General features: G+C 40.6%; 1 protein-coding gene across 1 annotated transcript in view; it reads left to right on the top strand.

Annotated features, from left to right (window-relative positions):
- Positions 1–15,067, top strand: part of SYNE2 (spectrin repeat containing nuclear envelope protein 2) — a 255,816-nt gene that overhangs the window by 94,208 nt on the left and 146,541 nt on the right. Inside the window, exons 32-38 of the mRNA XM_075192813.1 lie at positions 804–962; positions 2,641–2,802; positions 4,539–4,640; positions 6,534–6,674; positions 7,695–8,087; positions 9,436–9,600; positions 11,040–14,984. Of these exons, the coding sequence (XP_075048914.1) occupies positions 804–962; positions 2,641–2,802; positions 4,539–4,640; positions 6,534–6,674; positions 7,695–8,087; positions 9,436–9,600; positions 11,040–14,984 (5,067 nt within the window). The remainder of the gene's footprint in view (positions 1–803; positions 963–2,640; positions 2,803–4,538; positions 4,641–6,533; positions 6,675–7,694; positions 8,088–9,435; positions 9,601–11,039; positions 14,985–15,067) is intronic.

The following is a 15,067-nucleotide window of genomic DNA, read 5'->3' as shown; positions in this document are numbered from 1 at the left end:
ACTCCACAGTGATTCCACTGTTAATGCACAGCATGCAGCATTCTAACAGTGACATTGCTCTGATGTGATGGGAACACTGTTCCCCATTCATGGGGTGAGTGGTGTCTTGCTTTAGAACACTGTGATTTCCTCTTAATAAACCAGCGGTGTTCTAGAACACCTTTCTGATCACTCTCCTAATACAACAGATACACTGCAGCCTCTAAGCCACGTGGTAAATTGATATGGCGGACACAATATTTTCACTCGTCCGCTCTTTCTTCCATCTCTCTTTATCCGTTCTATATTCCTTCATCTGGATAGGAGTCAGAAATGTACTTATTTTTTTATGTACTTTGGTAAGTGTAACTAATTCATTAGGAAAAATCAGTACATAGGTTTTAAATGATGAGTGAAAGTTGCAGAAAGATTGTCTAGTCAATCGGATATACACACTGCAATGAAATTAATTTTGATGAGTGTATCATACATCTCTGAGCATAGCAATGATCACAGTAAATCTTGGTTCGGCAAACAACAGTTAGAAAGCCCCAGGCTGCCAATCAGTAGGTTAACTAAGAAATGTATTTAATTTAGTACTTATGTTTTGCACTTACACTTAAATCACGTATGAAGGTTCTCTGTATGCCTGGTTTGGTAGTGTTGACCACATGAATAGAAACTATTTAACAATGGATGTTTTGTGTTTTAATATGATCTTTTTGTTCTGCACTAAATCCTTACATTGCAGAAATACCCCAATCATATTGATGTGTGTTCTATCCATGTGCAAAGTGTTCTTAACTGTCTGGTCTTCTCTACAGGTGCAAGCGCTGAAACAGGAGATTGACGATCATTCGGAACATGTTGAAGAGATAAGCAGCATATGCAAAAAGCTGCAGTTTCACATCAATAAGATTAAAAGCTTTAAAGAGCTCCCATTTCAAGAAGAGGCCAACATGATCATTGACAAGTGGTTAGATGTGAGTGCTTATCGTTATAATTTACGATTAATATTGGCTTCCAGCCAAAATGAAATTAGAACCTTCATGAAATGCTAATCATTCCAAAGGGTCAACATTCAATATACCAATGTGAATGTCTCTTACCAAGGTAATGTCTCTTGTTTGTTATAACCACATAATCTGCTGGTTTCTAGTCCTAGTCAGGAAGCAATAATGAAGAGTGCAGAGGAAAGTGTAATTTTAAACCCCTGATATGGACTAACATGCTCATTAAAGTTATCCTGTGATTATCGGGGCAGTGGTTATTTAATTCTAATGTATGTATATATATGTGTATAATATATATATATATATATATATATATATAATTTGCCTAGTACAGCATGAACATTAGAGCAGCCACCAAGCTATTTGCATGTTAATTAGCAACTAGCATGCAAATTGCTCTGTGAGGCAGTTCTGTTTCTCTGCCGCTTCCTCTCCCTGGGCCTGATTCATGAAGGATCTCAACTTGAGAAACTTCTTATTTCAGTCTCCTGGGCAAAACCATGTTACAATGCAAGGGGTGCAAATTAGCATTCTGTTTTGCACATAAATTAAATGCTGACTGTTTTTTCATGTAGCACACAAATACTTGATAGCTTATTTGTACACTAAAATTTAAAGTTGATCTTTGTGTGCTACATGAAAAAACAGTCAGTATTTAACTAATGTGTAAAACAGAATACTAATTTGCACCCCTTGCATTGTAACATGGTTTTGTCCAGGAGACTGAAATAAGAAGTTTCTCAAGTTGAGATCCTTAATGAATCAGGCCCCTTGTCTGTCAGCTCTGAAGACCAGTGAGTAGCACTGAGATCACTTACTGGAGCCCGGGAAGGGGCTTCAGTAAGATGGGATGCTGCCCAGCGAATTATTGGGATCTAGGCCATGTTTGTTAACGAATGTTCTCCTAGGAGAGCTGAGGGGACAAGTGGAACAACTTTTGTCATTAGACTACTTTAACTATAGGTAATTAAATAACTGTTGACATTTACTATGTAAAGTGCACCTGTCATCTACACACAGTTGAGACATTCATCTATGCAGCTTATCAAGTCCTCTGGAACCAGTGATGCAAATTGTTCCTAGTGAATAAGTTGCTTTTTTCCAAATTTTGGCTTGTCCACAAAACAGTTGACACTCTGTTTAGGTCAGGGGTAGGCAACCTGCGGATCTCCAGGTGTTGTGAAACTACAAGTCCCAGCATGCCTTTCCACATATCTGCTGGTTATCTACTGGCAAAGCATGCTGGGACTTGTAGTTTCACAACACCTGGAGAGCCGCCGGTTGCCTACACCTGGTTTAGGTGATGAGTATACTTTAATATTGCAGAATACATTTTCATGGGGTATCTGGTGTTTTAACAATAGTTTATATGGGAGAAACCCACCCTATGTAATAATATATGTAAAGTACCCACCAGTAGTTCAGCAGACTGTATTGCGATTTGGCGGGTAATAAATGAGTATATGAAAATAAAATAAGAAAGAAACCGATTTCGTTACACTACCCTGAGGGGTACTTATCATTAGAGCAGGTAGGAGAATATCTGCATCATGAATATTATTATGCATTAATTACTTCCTAGTGTACTTTTAAGAAGGACCGAACTGTTCATATTTCATCTGTTCATGTCTATGGAATTTCCCTATAGATATGTGAGAAAATCGACAACAGTAATGAAAACCTGACCAGTGTTGTCTCTTTGTGGAACAAAATCCTGCAACTCTCAGAGGAAATTGAGCAGTGGTCCTCGTTGAAAGTTAAATTCTTCGAAAAAAGAATTCTTACAAGTGATGATGTTCGATTGTTAAACGTAAGTATGTGTTTTATTGTACCTGGTTGTTCACCTTGCTGTCTACGGGAACAGTTAAACAATATCTACAACAGATGATATCTGTTCATCTGTACATGCTGAACTGTCCACCTGCTTCATATATAATATTTAATAACTAGCAAAAATACAGAAGACCGCTGATTTATGATGAAAAAAGTAACACTTATATTTATTAATAAACAATTAATAAAGCAATTAATCAAATATATATGTACAGATCACATAAAAAGTGTCATATTAAAATATACACGCTAGTTTTGACAAAGTAAAGTGCAATTGTCAACAGATCCAGACTCTTGTTAAAGCTGATATTTAACTGGCTTCAATTGATTAATTACTTCCATAGGCACACACATATGGAACCACAGATTTTTAATATATGGTCCGATAGTTCAGTAGCAGTTCCTTTTATATAACCAAGCCAATATGATACTGTAATTTGTTATGTGGTCAGATTACATTGTCCAGAAACAAATCCACGTAAAGAATCCAGTAATTCATCAAGTGTCCACATATTTATTCAAGTGATGTTTTAAATGGCAATCCACTGCTCACAGCTTAGGTGAAAAAGTCCCGCCATTAAGAAATTACGACAGGATCCATCCATCAACAGTTTGAAGCCAGAAAAAAACCAGATTGTTTTCTATAGGCAACATCATCATCATCATCACCATTTATTTATATAGTGCCACCATTTCCGCAGCGCTGTACTCACTCTCTGTACAGAACTCACTCACATCAGTCCCTGCCTCATTGGGGCTTACAGTCCAAATTCCCGAACATATATACACAAAGAATAGGGTCAATTTATTAGCAGCCAATTTACCTACCAGTATGTTTTTGGCAGGGGCGGATCCAGACTATTGATATACCCCGGGTGATTTTAGGGGGGGCGATTTAGGCCCCGCCCCCTTTCTGATTTCTAAGGCTGCCGCTCAGCAGTGGCAGTGTGCTGTCCCGCTGCTCTGATTGTGTTTAAAACACAATCAGAGCAGCCGGGCAGTACACTGTCACTGCCGAGCGGACCTGCACAGTGTGCAGCTGTCGGCAGCAAGCCCCCGCTAGGATCCGCCACTGGTTTTTGGAGTGTTGGAGGAAACCTGAGCACCCGGAGGAAACCCACGCAAACACGGGGAGAACATACTCCACACAGATAAGGCCATGGTCGGGAATTGAACTCATGACCCCAGTGCTGTAAGGCAGAAGTGCTAACCACTAAGCCACCGTTCTGCCCACATCTACACTTTTACAAACTCGCAGCTTGATAAATTTACCCCCTGGTGTAGTAACTGCACTGCTGAAGCGACATAACTCTTCCTTCTCGCCTTGAGTTGCTTGTTTGAGTATCTCTGGAATTCGCATCCTTCCTATATCTGAATGCACCAGCACTACTTACCAGCCTGGAGCGCTATTGTAGAAGAGCTTGGGGGAGGTGGTGGGGACATAGCACTGTCCAGTTAATCTATATGTATAAATATATATATAATATTTTTAACACACTAGGCACGTTTCTCCTTGCGAGTGGCAGGGGAGAAATTCTGGTTGGGGAACACTTATTTTATTCACATATTCTTGTAGCCGATTCTTTATCATAAATATAAAGCACATGTTTTTCCCTGTTAACAGTTCAGCTTTCATCTTATATGTGATGCATGTGTAAAGCCATTATTTAGTTTTGCAAATGTTTATTGATTTGCTTTGTTTAAATGCTTCAGACTGAGCTTCAAAATCAAGAAAAACATTTGGAAGAAATCGGTAAAAAGTCAGCAGAGATACAGAACCTTTTGCAAAGTGATGAACCTCCTTTGGAATTACAGGTAAAAAAGGAAGAATTGTTAAGCAAAGACTAAATGAGGCTCGTGGACAGCAATATGGTGCAGGCCAAACTAGCAAAGTAGCGAACCTCATTTTATTCTCACACCTCTGTACCTAATAAAATTGTGCGCTCATGTTATCTGGTGCCCAATTCTGCCTGTATACAGGTCTTCCAAGTAGATGAGTAGATGAACATTGCCTAGAGCCCCATTGGATTTCGCCAACTCCTCCCTCTGATTAGAATATTTCCTGAACTTTTTCATCCAATGAGCTGCTCAATTGATCATCATTAAGGCTCTGTGGTAGGTTTATAAAAAAAAAAAGAAAAAATGAAAAGTGTAGCTGTTGCTTATAGCAACCAATCAGATTCTAGCTATAATTTTCTGGAATGTACTTGATAAAGGCTAGAATCAGATTGGTTGCTATGGGTAACTTCACACTTGTCATTTTTAGAAGGACAATGAATTAGGAATTTTTAACCTTTTTGTGTATTTTTAAGGTTTGTACCTCAGGAAGATTGTACATTGTTAAAGGCACAATGCGAAAGGACCAGTACATTGAGCTTGTTAACAGTCTTATCCCCCAGATAAGAGGGTTGTTTCTGGGAAATGATGGAATATTCATGCCAGATGGGGCGCCATGGCATACAGCAAAATTTTACAAGAAACTAAAAAATGTCTAATTCATTGTCCAACCACCCTGCGTGTACATACATAGCTACATACAGTTGGGGTGGTGTGCTGTATGGCCACTTCTAAATTTCCACTTCGACCACTGTATATGAGTATGTACATACATACACGTACATACATGAGTGTGTATATGTGTGTGTATATATACAAATTATGTGTGTGTGTGTGATAGATATATATATAGATATGCGGATGGATATAGATATGGGGAGAGAGTGAGTGATGTCGATAGATAGATATAGATTCATCATCATCATTTATTTATATAGCGCCAACATATTCCATAGCGCTTTTCAATTGGGGACAAACACAGTAAACTAATAAACAAACTGGGTAAAACAGACAAAGCGGTGAGAAGGCACTGCCCGCAAGCTTACAATCTATGGGACAATGGGAGTTTGATACATGAGGTTAAGTCTACATTTTGCATTTTGGTCCAGCCAGACTGCAAAGGTAAAAGTGACTCATAAGGTAAATGATCCTGTCACACAACACTGTTGGTCAGGGGGTAGTTGTCTTGTGTGAAATTGTGTAACGGATGGTAATAGGGTAATGTAGTGAGGTTAAGAGGGTGGTTGAGGAATATTATAAGCTTGTCTGAAGAGGTGGGTTTTCAGAGAGCCCTTGGAATTTTGTAGACCAGAATAGAGTCTTATTGTGCGAGGGAGAGAACTCCATAGAGTGGGTGCAGCCCGAAAAAAGTCCTGTAACCGGGAATGGGAGGATGTAATGAGGGTGGATGAGAGATGCAGATCTTGTGCAGAACGGAGTTGCAGAGTTGGGAAATAGATATATATTTTATTTTTATTTTTTTGAGAAGGGACTGTCCAAAAGTGGAGGTGTAAGTGTTAAAAGTTTAACATAAGTTGATAAATAAAAGCACTGCACAATAGCAACAGTGATCTATAAAAAGTTACTTCACCCATTAAATAATGCATCACCTTTCCATAATTTAACTATTAATGTACATTAACAGGATTACCCTCAGCTTTTTAGCTGGGCTCTTCTACACCATTCTCCAAAAACTGAAAGCTTCATTTAAACAAACACATTTGTGATAGCGCTTCAATTTTAAATTACTTGAACATACATAAAACTTCCATGTTGATTGAAATTTCATATTCGTTTTGGGGTATAATTTTTGTAAAAGATATATTTTCTGTAGTTTACATTATCTAATAACTAATTGTTTTTACTTTTCAGGTCATTAAAACTTCTTTGCTGAATACAATTACTCCAATATCTGAGTTTGTGTCAAATAAGGCTAAAGGTATGGATTTATCACAAACCACTACAGAATTTGACTCATCTGAAGAATTGGTCCAGAAGAGGGAGGTGACTGAGGTAAGTCCCATGATACCTAGATGTTCATTTTAGACATACAGTGACACAATAGTATTATATTATATAGAAGTATACGATAAATGCACGTTTATGGGCTGACATTGATTCCTGACACAATGGCAATAACCTGCGGCTCTGTTTTTAGGCCCATTAATTCTTAACTTTTGAAAAAATAAGGAAAAAATCATATCCATTCTTATTGTCATAGACCATTCCCTAATTTAGGGAATAAAACTTTTCCTCTTTGTCACAAAGGCTGCCGCATTGGGTTTCTGTATTAAAAGTTGACCCACCAACTACACATACTGGAGGCAGACATTTTCTCTATCCTCCTTTGAGGGACATTGGGGTATAGAGTAGGGACAGGGCGAACTGGCACTTTAATCTTCTGTTTAACTAAGCCCTAGCTCCTCCCCCTCTATACCCCACTTCCTGTAAGCCTCAGTTTGATTTAAGTGCCCGGCAAATGGGCTGTGTCTGGGCGGATACTGGAGGCAGACCTTTTTTTGGGTTAAACCAATATGCAGCCAATCGATTCACAAAATGCCACCTGAATATTGGCTGCTTCCATGTTTGTAGAGGGGGGCTGGGGGGGCACACCCTTGAAAACATATACAGTGCATGTATGCCTAATAATGTCCAACCTCGTTAAGTTGTTTGTGTGTGAGGACCACCTACATCAAGGAGGTCAATCGTCAGGGGAGGGCTTGCAAACTTTAGCCCGGAGGGCAAGACTCGACTCAGCAGCTTATTAGGAACATTTTAAAGGAAGAAAAAAAATGCAGATAGCTCAGTGACTCACTCAGTCCACTATGGAACCAGCCCAGAGGGCAGATGCACCCCTTACCCCAAGCCCTGCATGCCCCTGTCAATCATCCAGCCCTAAGGCATCTTCTGAAAGTTGGGTTTGGGGCTCTTTTTGATTTTTAGCTACATTTTGTTTCCATTTTGCAAGGATCAATTGCCCATATTAGTATCTTATTTCAACATGGGTTTTAATAACTTGTCATTCTTAAACAGCATATAAATGGAGAACCCCTTACTCAAACAAAAGAGGAAAACTTTTCTATGGAAGTAGAAATTAAAGCTCAGCCGACTAACGGACAGGAACACAACGCAACAGCGGCTGAACCACGCAGAGATGAGCAAAGTGAACGTTTAGAAGCTCTCAGTGCACGGCTGAAAGAAGTAAAGAAAATGCAGGAACACCTACATACTGATCTGCAGCCTAATGTACAAGGCAAAGTAAAACAGTTGTCCAGTCTCACACAACTGCTCCAAGAAAGTCAGGATCTCGCCTGCCCATTGGAAGAGTTGAAGACGGAGGCTACTACTGGTCACAGCCCTGGCCTATATCATAATCAGTGGCTGGAAATAAAGCACTTTCATGAAAGCATCATATGGGAATTGCAGGCAAGAGAATAAACATACTATTTTTTTTTTATGGTCATTATTTTTTTAGGGTTAATGGTTGAAGGTATTAATTGTTCATTTTTATACATCATTTATCCATTGTATGGCCAAAATAGTCAAGGCTTCTGTTTTGCTTAGCAGGAAGTCTAGTGTGCATAGGAAAGTTTGCTGGCAAACAGCCATGCTTATCTTCAGTTGTGATATGTTCCTAAATGTTTATATAAATCTAGGAGTAATACTTCTAAAATAATATGTTTGTACTTAAGATTGTTTTCCATTAACAAGTAGAAGAGCATGTGCAGTGCTGAGAAAAACTGAGTCGATGTAGAGCCGGTAATATATGTATAATGAATTTCCTACTGTAAATTATAAATATATTAGAAGTCACCAAGACAGCTGACTGAATGCTTCTGGGCAGCACGGTGGCTAAGTGGTTAGCACTTCTGCCTCACAGCGCTGGGGTCATGAGTTCAATTCCCGATCATGGCCTTATCTGTGTGGAGTTTGTATGTTCTCCCTGTGTTTGCGTGGGTTTCCTCTGGGTGCTCTGGTTTCCTCCCAAAAACATACTTGTAGGTTAATTGGCTGCTATCAAATTGACCCTAGTCTGTGTATGTGTGTATGTTAGGGAATTTAGACTGTAAGTTCCAATGGGGCAGGGATTGATGTGAATTCTCTGTACAGTGCTGCGGAATCAGTGGCACTATATATATATAAATGGTGGTGATGATGATAGAGGTCTTGGAAATAATTAACAACTTTTAACATTTGTAATAATTGAAAGTAGAAGGTGGGCTAATCCTTCTACTGGTAATATAATACACAAGTTTGCCTAATGAGTAATGAGGCGATGACATCAGAACGCATGGATTTTAAGCAATGCTATCAGGCATCACTGTTTATCTAAATATTATTTACATGGGGTTATATGTGATTAATGTAAGCTCTGCTATAAGTTATAAGGATATTACAAGTCAATGAGGGGTTCTATGACTATATAAAAGCAAGGTTACTATAATCCAATATATTATACTCTATATATTCTTTATAATACACACCGTTCCCTAATGACCACTGAAGTGATGACATCAGATCTCACCGATTTTAGGAGATGACATCAGAGCTCACCATTTATGCAGATATAATTTACACATATATTAGCAACACTCGTGTATTATAATAAATTAATAATTAGGTGTAGGTTTTCATACATGTTTAAACAATTTAGCTTATCTTAAAGTTTTGCAAAAATAATACTGTAGATATTTCCAATCTTGGCGCTATCCACCTATTATAACAGTCCTATTAGTTGCCATTCAGATTATCATTTGTCTCTTCTTATCTGTAGGATACAAAGCAGATACTGGAAAGCCGCATTGATGAACACCAGCGATATGAAAGTCTCTCCACTGCCCTGAATAACAAAATGACAAGTTTTTATGAAGAGCTTCTTAATTTTGCCGGCTCATCACGGGAAAACGCGCCGTGCGAACAGAAGAGACAGAAATTACAGGTGCAATTGGCTGAGATAATGCCTTTTTCGATAGAACATTGCTCAATTAGGAAAGCTTCTGGATATATAACCTTTAAAATATACTTTATTCAGGGAGAAAATTGTCTTGAAACTGGGGTAGTTTAATTTTATTTTAGTACTAGATCAGCCTTTTTACAATGCAACTCAGGTGGTTTCTCGTCAGTGAGAAAGCTTGTAAGAAAGTCTCAAAGGGAGATTCTAATGGTTCATACAGTACTTGTGGAAAGGGATAGGAAGCGAATCTGCCCAATTTCTACCCCATATGGCAGAGTTACCCTCTTCTGCTTTTTATCTGGACCCAAACACATTAAAGTTGCCTGTTGTATCTATAGCTAAAATCCTGAGCATTTCCTCCTTTTTTATTTCTTTTCTACCTAATTTCTCTTTTGTCTTCTCTCTCTTCTTTACGTTTATCTTTTGCTTTTCTCCACTTTTTCTGTTTCTTTCTCCCTTGTAATCTTTTTCACTTTTCCTGTTCATTAAATCGTTTTTATATCGCTTTACACATTTTATACTTTTTTGTTTTAGCTCTCTATCTTTTTCTCTCTTCCGTTTTATACTTTTTAATCCTGCAGTTCCCTCTTTTTCTTTTTCTTCTCTTGCCTTTGTCCTCTGTCCGTACTTTCCCATCATGTCCCTCCTTTTTTTTTTTCTTCTGTGTAGTCTTCTACCTTTCCTGGTTTCTGGTGATCTCCTCTTTCGTACAAACCTTTCTCACCATTACTTAGACTCTGATAGTCACATCTACTTATTCTCATTTTTCTATTTGTCATTTCCTACCTGTCACTGTCAGATTTAAGCGTCACTCTGCTTCTGGCGAAATATTTCTTCTCTGAGAACTGGTCTCAAACATGGTGCAGTTCACAAATGTTAGGCTGGGTATACACTACAGAAAACTTCTCCCAAGGCGATATCGTTAATGATTTTACCAACAACTGAAAATCCCAATCAGCAGCCAATTCACGTGTACATACTATACATGATTTACCGACAGATCTGTGCTCTTCATCTGTCATAACCATCGACTGATTGTAAACTCTATGGAGATCTATGGACGCTGCTGGTAATGAGGGCATACACACTGCAGAATTTGCCCAACATTGTTCCATCGTTTATAGAGACTTTTAGTCCGTTTACAAAATCAAACATTATGATGTGCTTTGGTACGATAAAACATGATTGTGGGAGCGTACACACTAATGCGATATCGGACCTACAGTCGATTATCGTGTGATTGGTAGGATAATCGGGTGAGAGACCTGTATTGTGTACCCAGCCTTATTCTTGTGCTACAACACTTTTTTTTTTAAAGAGATTAATAAAGGTACAAGGGGTGCACCACATGGAGCATTGTCAATGTCTTTCATATGTAACTTTTTGTCCTAAAATCAACATTTACAATTCATTTCCCCCTGTAGGAGTTGCGTGATCAATATGAAGGGTTGCAGAGTGAGCTAAGCGAGGTGTCCCGCCTGGCAGAATGTGTGAAGCAGAGCACATTTTCAAAAGGAGTCACAAGGATCCAGGAGGTTGTGGACATGTCAACCTGCAAAATGAGAGGCTTTTTAGAACGTCTGGATTATCTTAAGCCAGTGATAGAGCAACCTTACGTAACTCCGAAGAGCAAGGGGAAGAAAACTAAGAAAGGATCCAAGAAGAAGCAAGAACATACAGTACAAGCAACACAATTTACACTACAACTTTCAATTGAGTCTCCTGTGCAGCCTTTAGAGCATTCAGTGCAATCTACAAGGGAGTCTGCTGTGGTAGAGTCAGTACAACATATAGAAGAACCTTCGGCACAGCCTCTTGTGGGATCATCGGTGCAGTCTACAAGGGAGTCTGCTGTGGTAGAGTCAGTACAACATATAGAAGAACCTTCGGCACAGCCTCCTGTGGGATCATCGGTGCAATCTACAAGGGAGTCTGCTGTGGTAGAGTCAGTACAACATATAGAAGAACCTTCGGCACAGCCTCTTGTGGGATCATCGGTGCAGTCTACACTACAACCTACAGAAAAGCATTCACTGCAACAGTCACTGGATGCTTCAGTGCAACCTGCAGTACGGCCTTCAATGGAAACTGTGGAGCCTTTGTTAGGAGCTTCAGTGCCACCTATAGATAGACATTCAGTACAACGTTCAGTGGAATCATTGGTGCAACCTACAGTGAAGCCTTTAGGACAAATTCCAATGGAGCCATCAGTGAAACCTGCGATACAGCCATTTGTGAATGCTGCTGTTGGACCTTCAGTACAATCTTTGGAAAAACACTCAGTAAAACATACATTGGACTTGTCTATACAATCGACAGCAAAGTCCTCAGTGCAGCCTGCAGTGCGGCCCACAGTGTATACTTCACTGGAAACAACTGTACAATCAATAAAAGAACCTTCAGTGCAGCCGCCCCCAGTGGCACCATCAGTACTTCCTACAGAGCAACCTATAGAGAAACCTTCAGTGCAACATGCAGGAAAACCATACATACATCCTTCAGTGCACCATGCAGAAGAACCATCAGTTCATCCTACAGTGCAACCTACAAAGAAACCTTCAGTGCACAGTGCAGGGAAACCATCAGTACTTCCTACAGTGCAGTCTATAGAGAAAGCTTCAGTGCACCATGCAGGAGAACAATCAGTACATCCTACAGAGAAAGCTTCAGTGCACCGTGCAGGAGAACCATCAGTACATCCTACAGAGAAAGCTTCAGTGCACCATGCAGGAGAACAATCAGTACATCCTACAGAGAAAGCTTCAGTGCACCGTGCAGGAGAACCATCAGTACATCCTACAGTGCAACCTACAGAAAAACCTTCAGTGCACAGTGCAGGGAAACCATCAGTACATCCTACAGTGCAGTTTATAGAGAAAGCTTCAGTGCACCATGCAGGAGAACAATCAGTACATCCTACAGAGAAAGCTTCAGTGCACCGTGCAGGAGAACCATCAGTACATCCTACAGTGCAACCTACAGAAAAAGCTTCAGTGCACAGTGCAGAAGAACCATCAGTACTTCCTACAGTGCAACCTACAGAAAAACTTTCAGTGCATAGTGCAGGGAAACCATCAGTACTTCCTACAGAGCAGTCTATAGAGAAAGCTTCAGTGCACCATGCAGGGGAACCATACATACATCCTTCAGTGCACCATGCAGGAGAACCATCAGTTCATCCTACAGTGCAACCTACAGAAAAACCTTCAGTGCACAGTGCAGGGAAACCATCAGTACATCCTACAGTGCAGTCTATAGAGAAAGCTTCAGTGCACCATGCAGGAGAACAATCAGTACATCCTACAGAGAAAGCTTCAGTGCACCGTGCAGGAGAACCATCAGTACTTCCTACAGTGCAACCTACAGAGAAACCTTCAGTGCACCATGCAGGAGAACCATCAGTACATCCTACAGTGCAACCTACAGAGAAACCTTCAGTGCACCATGCAGGAGAACCATCAGTACTTCCTACAGTGCAACCTACAGAGAAACCTTCAGTGCACAGTGCAGAAGAACCATCAGTACATCCTACAGTGCAACCTGCAGGGGAACCATCAGTACTTCCTACAGTGCCACCTATAGAGAAACCTTCAGTGGACCATGCAGGGGAACCATACATACATCCTTCAGTGCACCATGCAGGAGAACCATCAGTTCATCCTACAGTGCAACCTACAGAAAAACCTTCAGTGCACAGTGCAGGGAAACCATCAGTACATCCTACAGTGCAGTCTATAGAGAAAGCTTCAGTGCACCATGCAGGAGAACAATCAGTACATTCTACAGAGAAAGCTTCAGTGCACCGTGCAGGAGAACCATCAGTACTTCCTACAGTGCAACCTACAGAGAAACCTTCAGTGCACCATGCAGGAGAACCATCAGTACTTCCTACAGTGCAACCTACAGAGAAACCTTCAGTGCACAGTGCAGAAGAACCATCAGTACATCCTACAGTGCAACCTACAGAAAAACCTTCAGTGCACAGTGCAGGGGAACCATCAGTACTTCCTACAGTGCAACCTATAGAGAAACCTTCAGTGCACCATGCAGGAGAACCATCAGTACATCCTACAGTGCAGCCTATAGAGAAACCTTCAGTGGACCATGCAGCACAACCATCAGTACATCCTACAGTGCAACCTATAGAGAAACCTTCAGTGCACAATGCAGGTGAACCATCAGTACATCCTACAGTGCAACCTATAGAGAAACCTTCAGTGCACCATGCAGGTGAACCATCAGTACATCCTACAGAAAAACCTTCAATGCACAGTGCAGGGAAACCATCAGTACTTCCTACAGTGCAGTCTATAGAGAAAGCTTCAGTGCACCATGCAGGAGAACCATCAGTACATCCTACAGTGCAGCCTATAGAGAAACCTTCAGTGGACCATGCAGGAGAACCATCAGTTCATCCTACAGTGCAACCTACAGAAAAACCTTCAGTGCACAGTGCAGGGAAACCATCAGTACATCCTACAGTGCAGTTTATAGAGAAAGCTTCAGTGCACCATGCAGGAGAACAATCAGTACATCCTACAGAGAAAGCTTCAGTGCACCATGCAGGAGAACCATCAGTACATCCTACAGTGCAACCTACAGAGAAAGCTTCAGTGCACAGTGCAGAAGAACCATCAGTACTTCCTACAGTGCAACCTACAGAAAAACTTTCAGTGCATAGTGCAGGGAAACCATCAGTACTTCCTACAGTGCAGTCTATAGAGAAAGCTTCAGTGCACCATGCAGGTGAACCATCAGTACATCCTACAGTGCAACCTACAGAGAAACCTTCAGTGCAACATGCAGGAGAACCATCAGTACATCATACAGTGCAACTTATAGAGAAACCTTCAGTACACCGTGCAGGGGAACCACTAGTACATCCTACAGTGCAACCTATAGAGAAACCTTCAGTGGACCATGCAGGGGAACCCCCAGTACATCCTACAGTGCAACCTATAGAGAAACCTTCAGTACACCGTGCAGGGGAACCACCAGTGCAACCTATAGAGAAACCTTCAGTGGACCATGCAGGGGAACCCCCAGTACATCCTACAGTGCAACCTATAGAGAAACCTTCAGTGCACCGTGCAGGGGAACCATCAGTACATCCTACAGTGCAACCTACAGAGAAACTTTCAGAGCAATATGAACTGGAACTTTCACTTCAACATACTTTGGAAAGTTCAGTAAAACCTGCAATTCAGTCCTCAATGTCAGTACACCCTACAGGGCAACATACGGAAAACCCTCCAGAGCAAAGTGCAGTGGAACCTTCAGTACGACTTACAATGCAACCTAAACAGCAACCTAGTGACACAGTGACTGTAAAGGAAAAGAAGGCTTCAAAAAGCAGAAGAAAGAAAAAGGTAATAGCAGTGGTCGTCCTCCAACTCTTTGTAGTGATTACAATGAGCCAACAGCAGAAAGCTAAGATATGTCAGATTGGTGA

The sequence above is a fragment of the Mixophyes fleayi genome, chromosome 12 (genome assembly GCF_038048845.1).
Source record: "Mixophyes fleayi isolate aMixFle1 chromosome 12, aMixFle1.hap1, whole genome shotgun sequence".
Classification (NCBI taxonomy): Eukaryota; Metazoa; Chordata; class Amphibia; order Anura; family Limnodynastidae; genus Mixophyes; species Mixophyes fleayi.
Note: the sequence above shows the minus strand (reverse complement) of the source record. Positions and strands in the feature narration are given on the sequence as shown.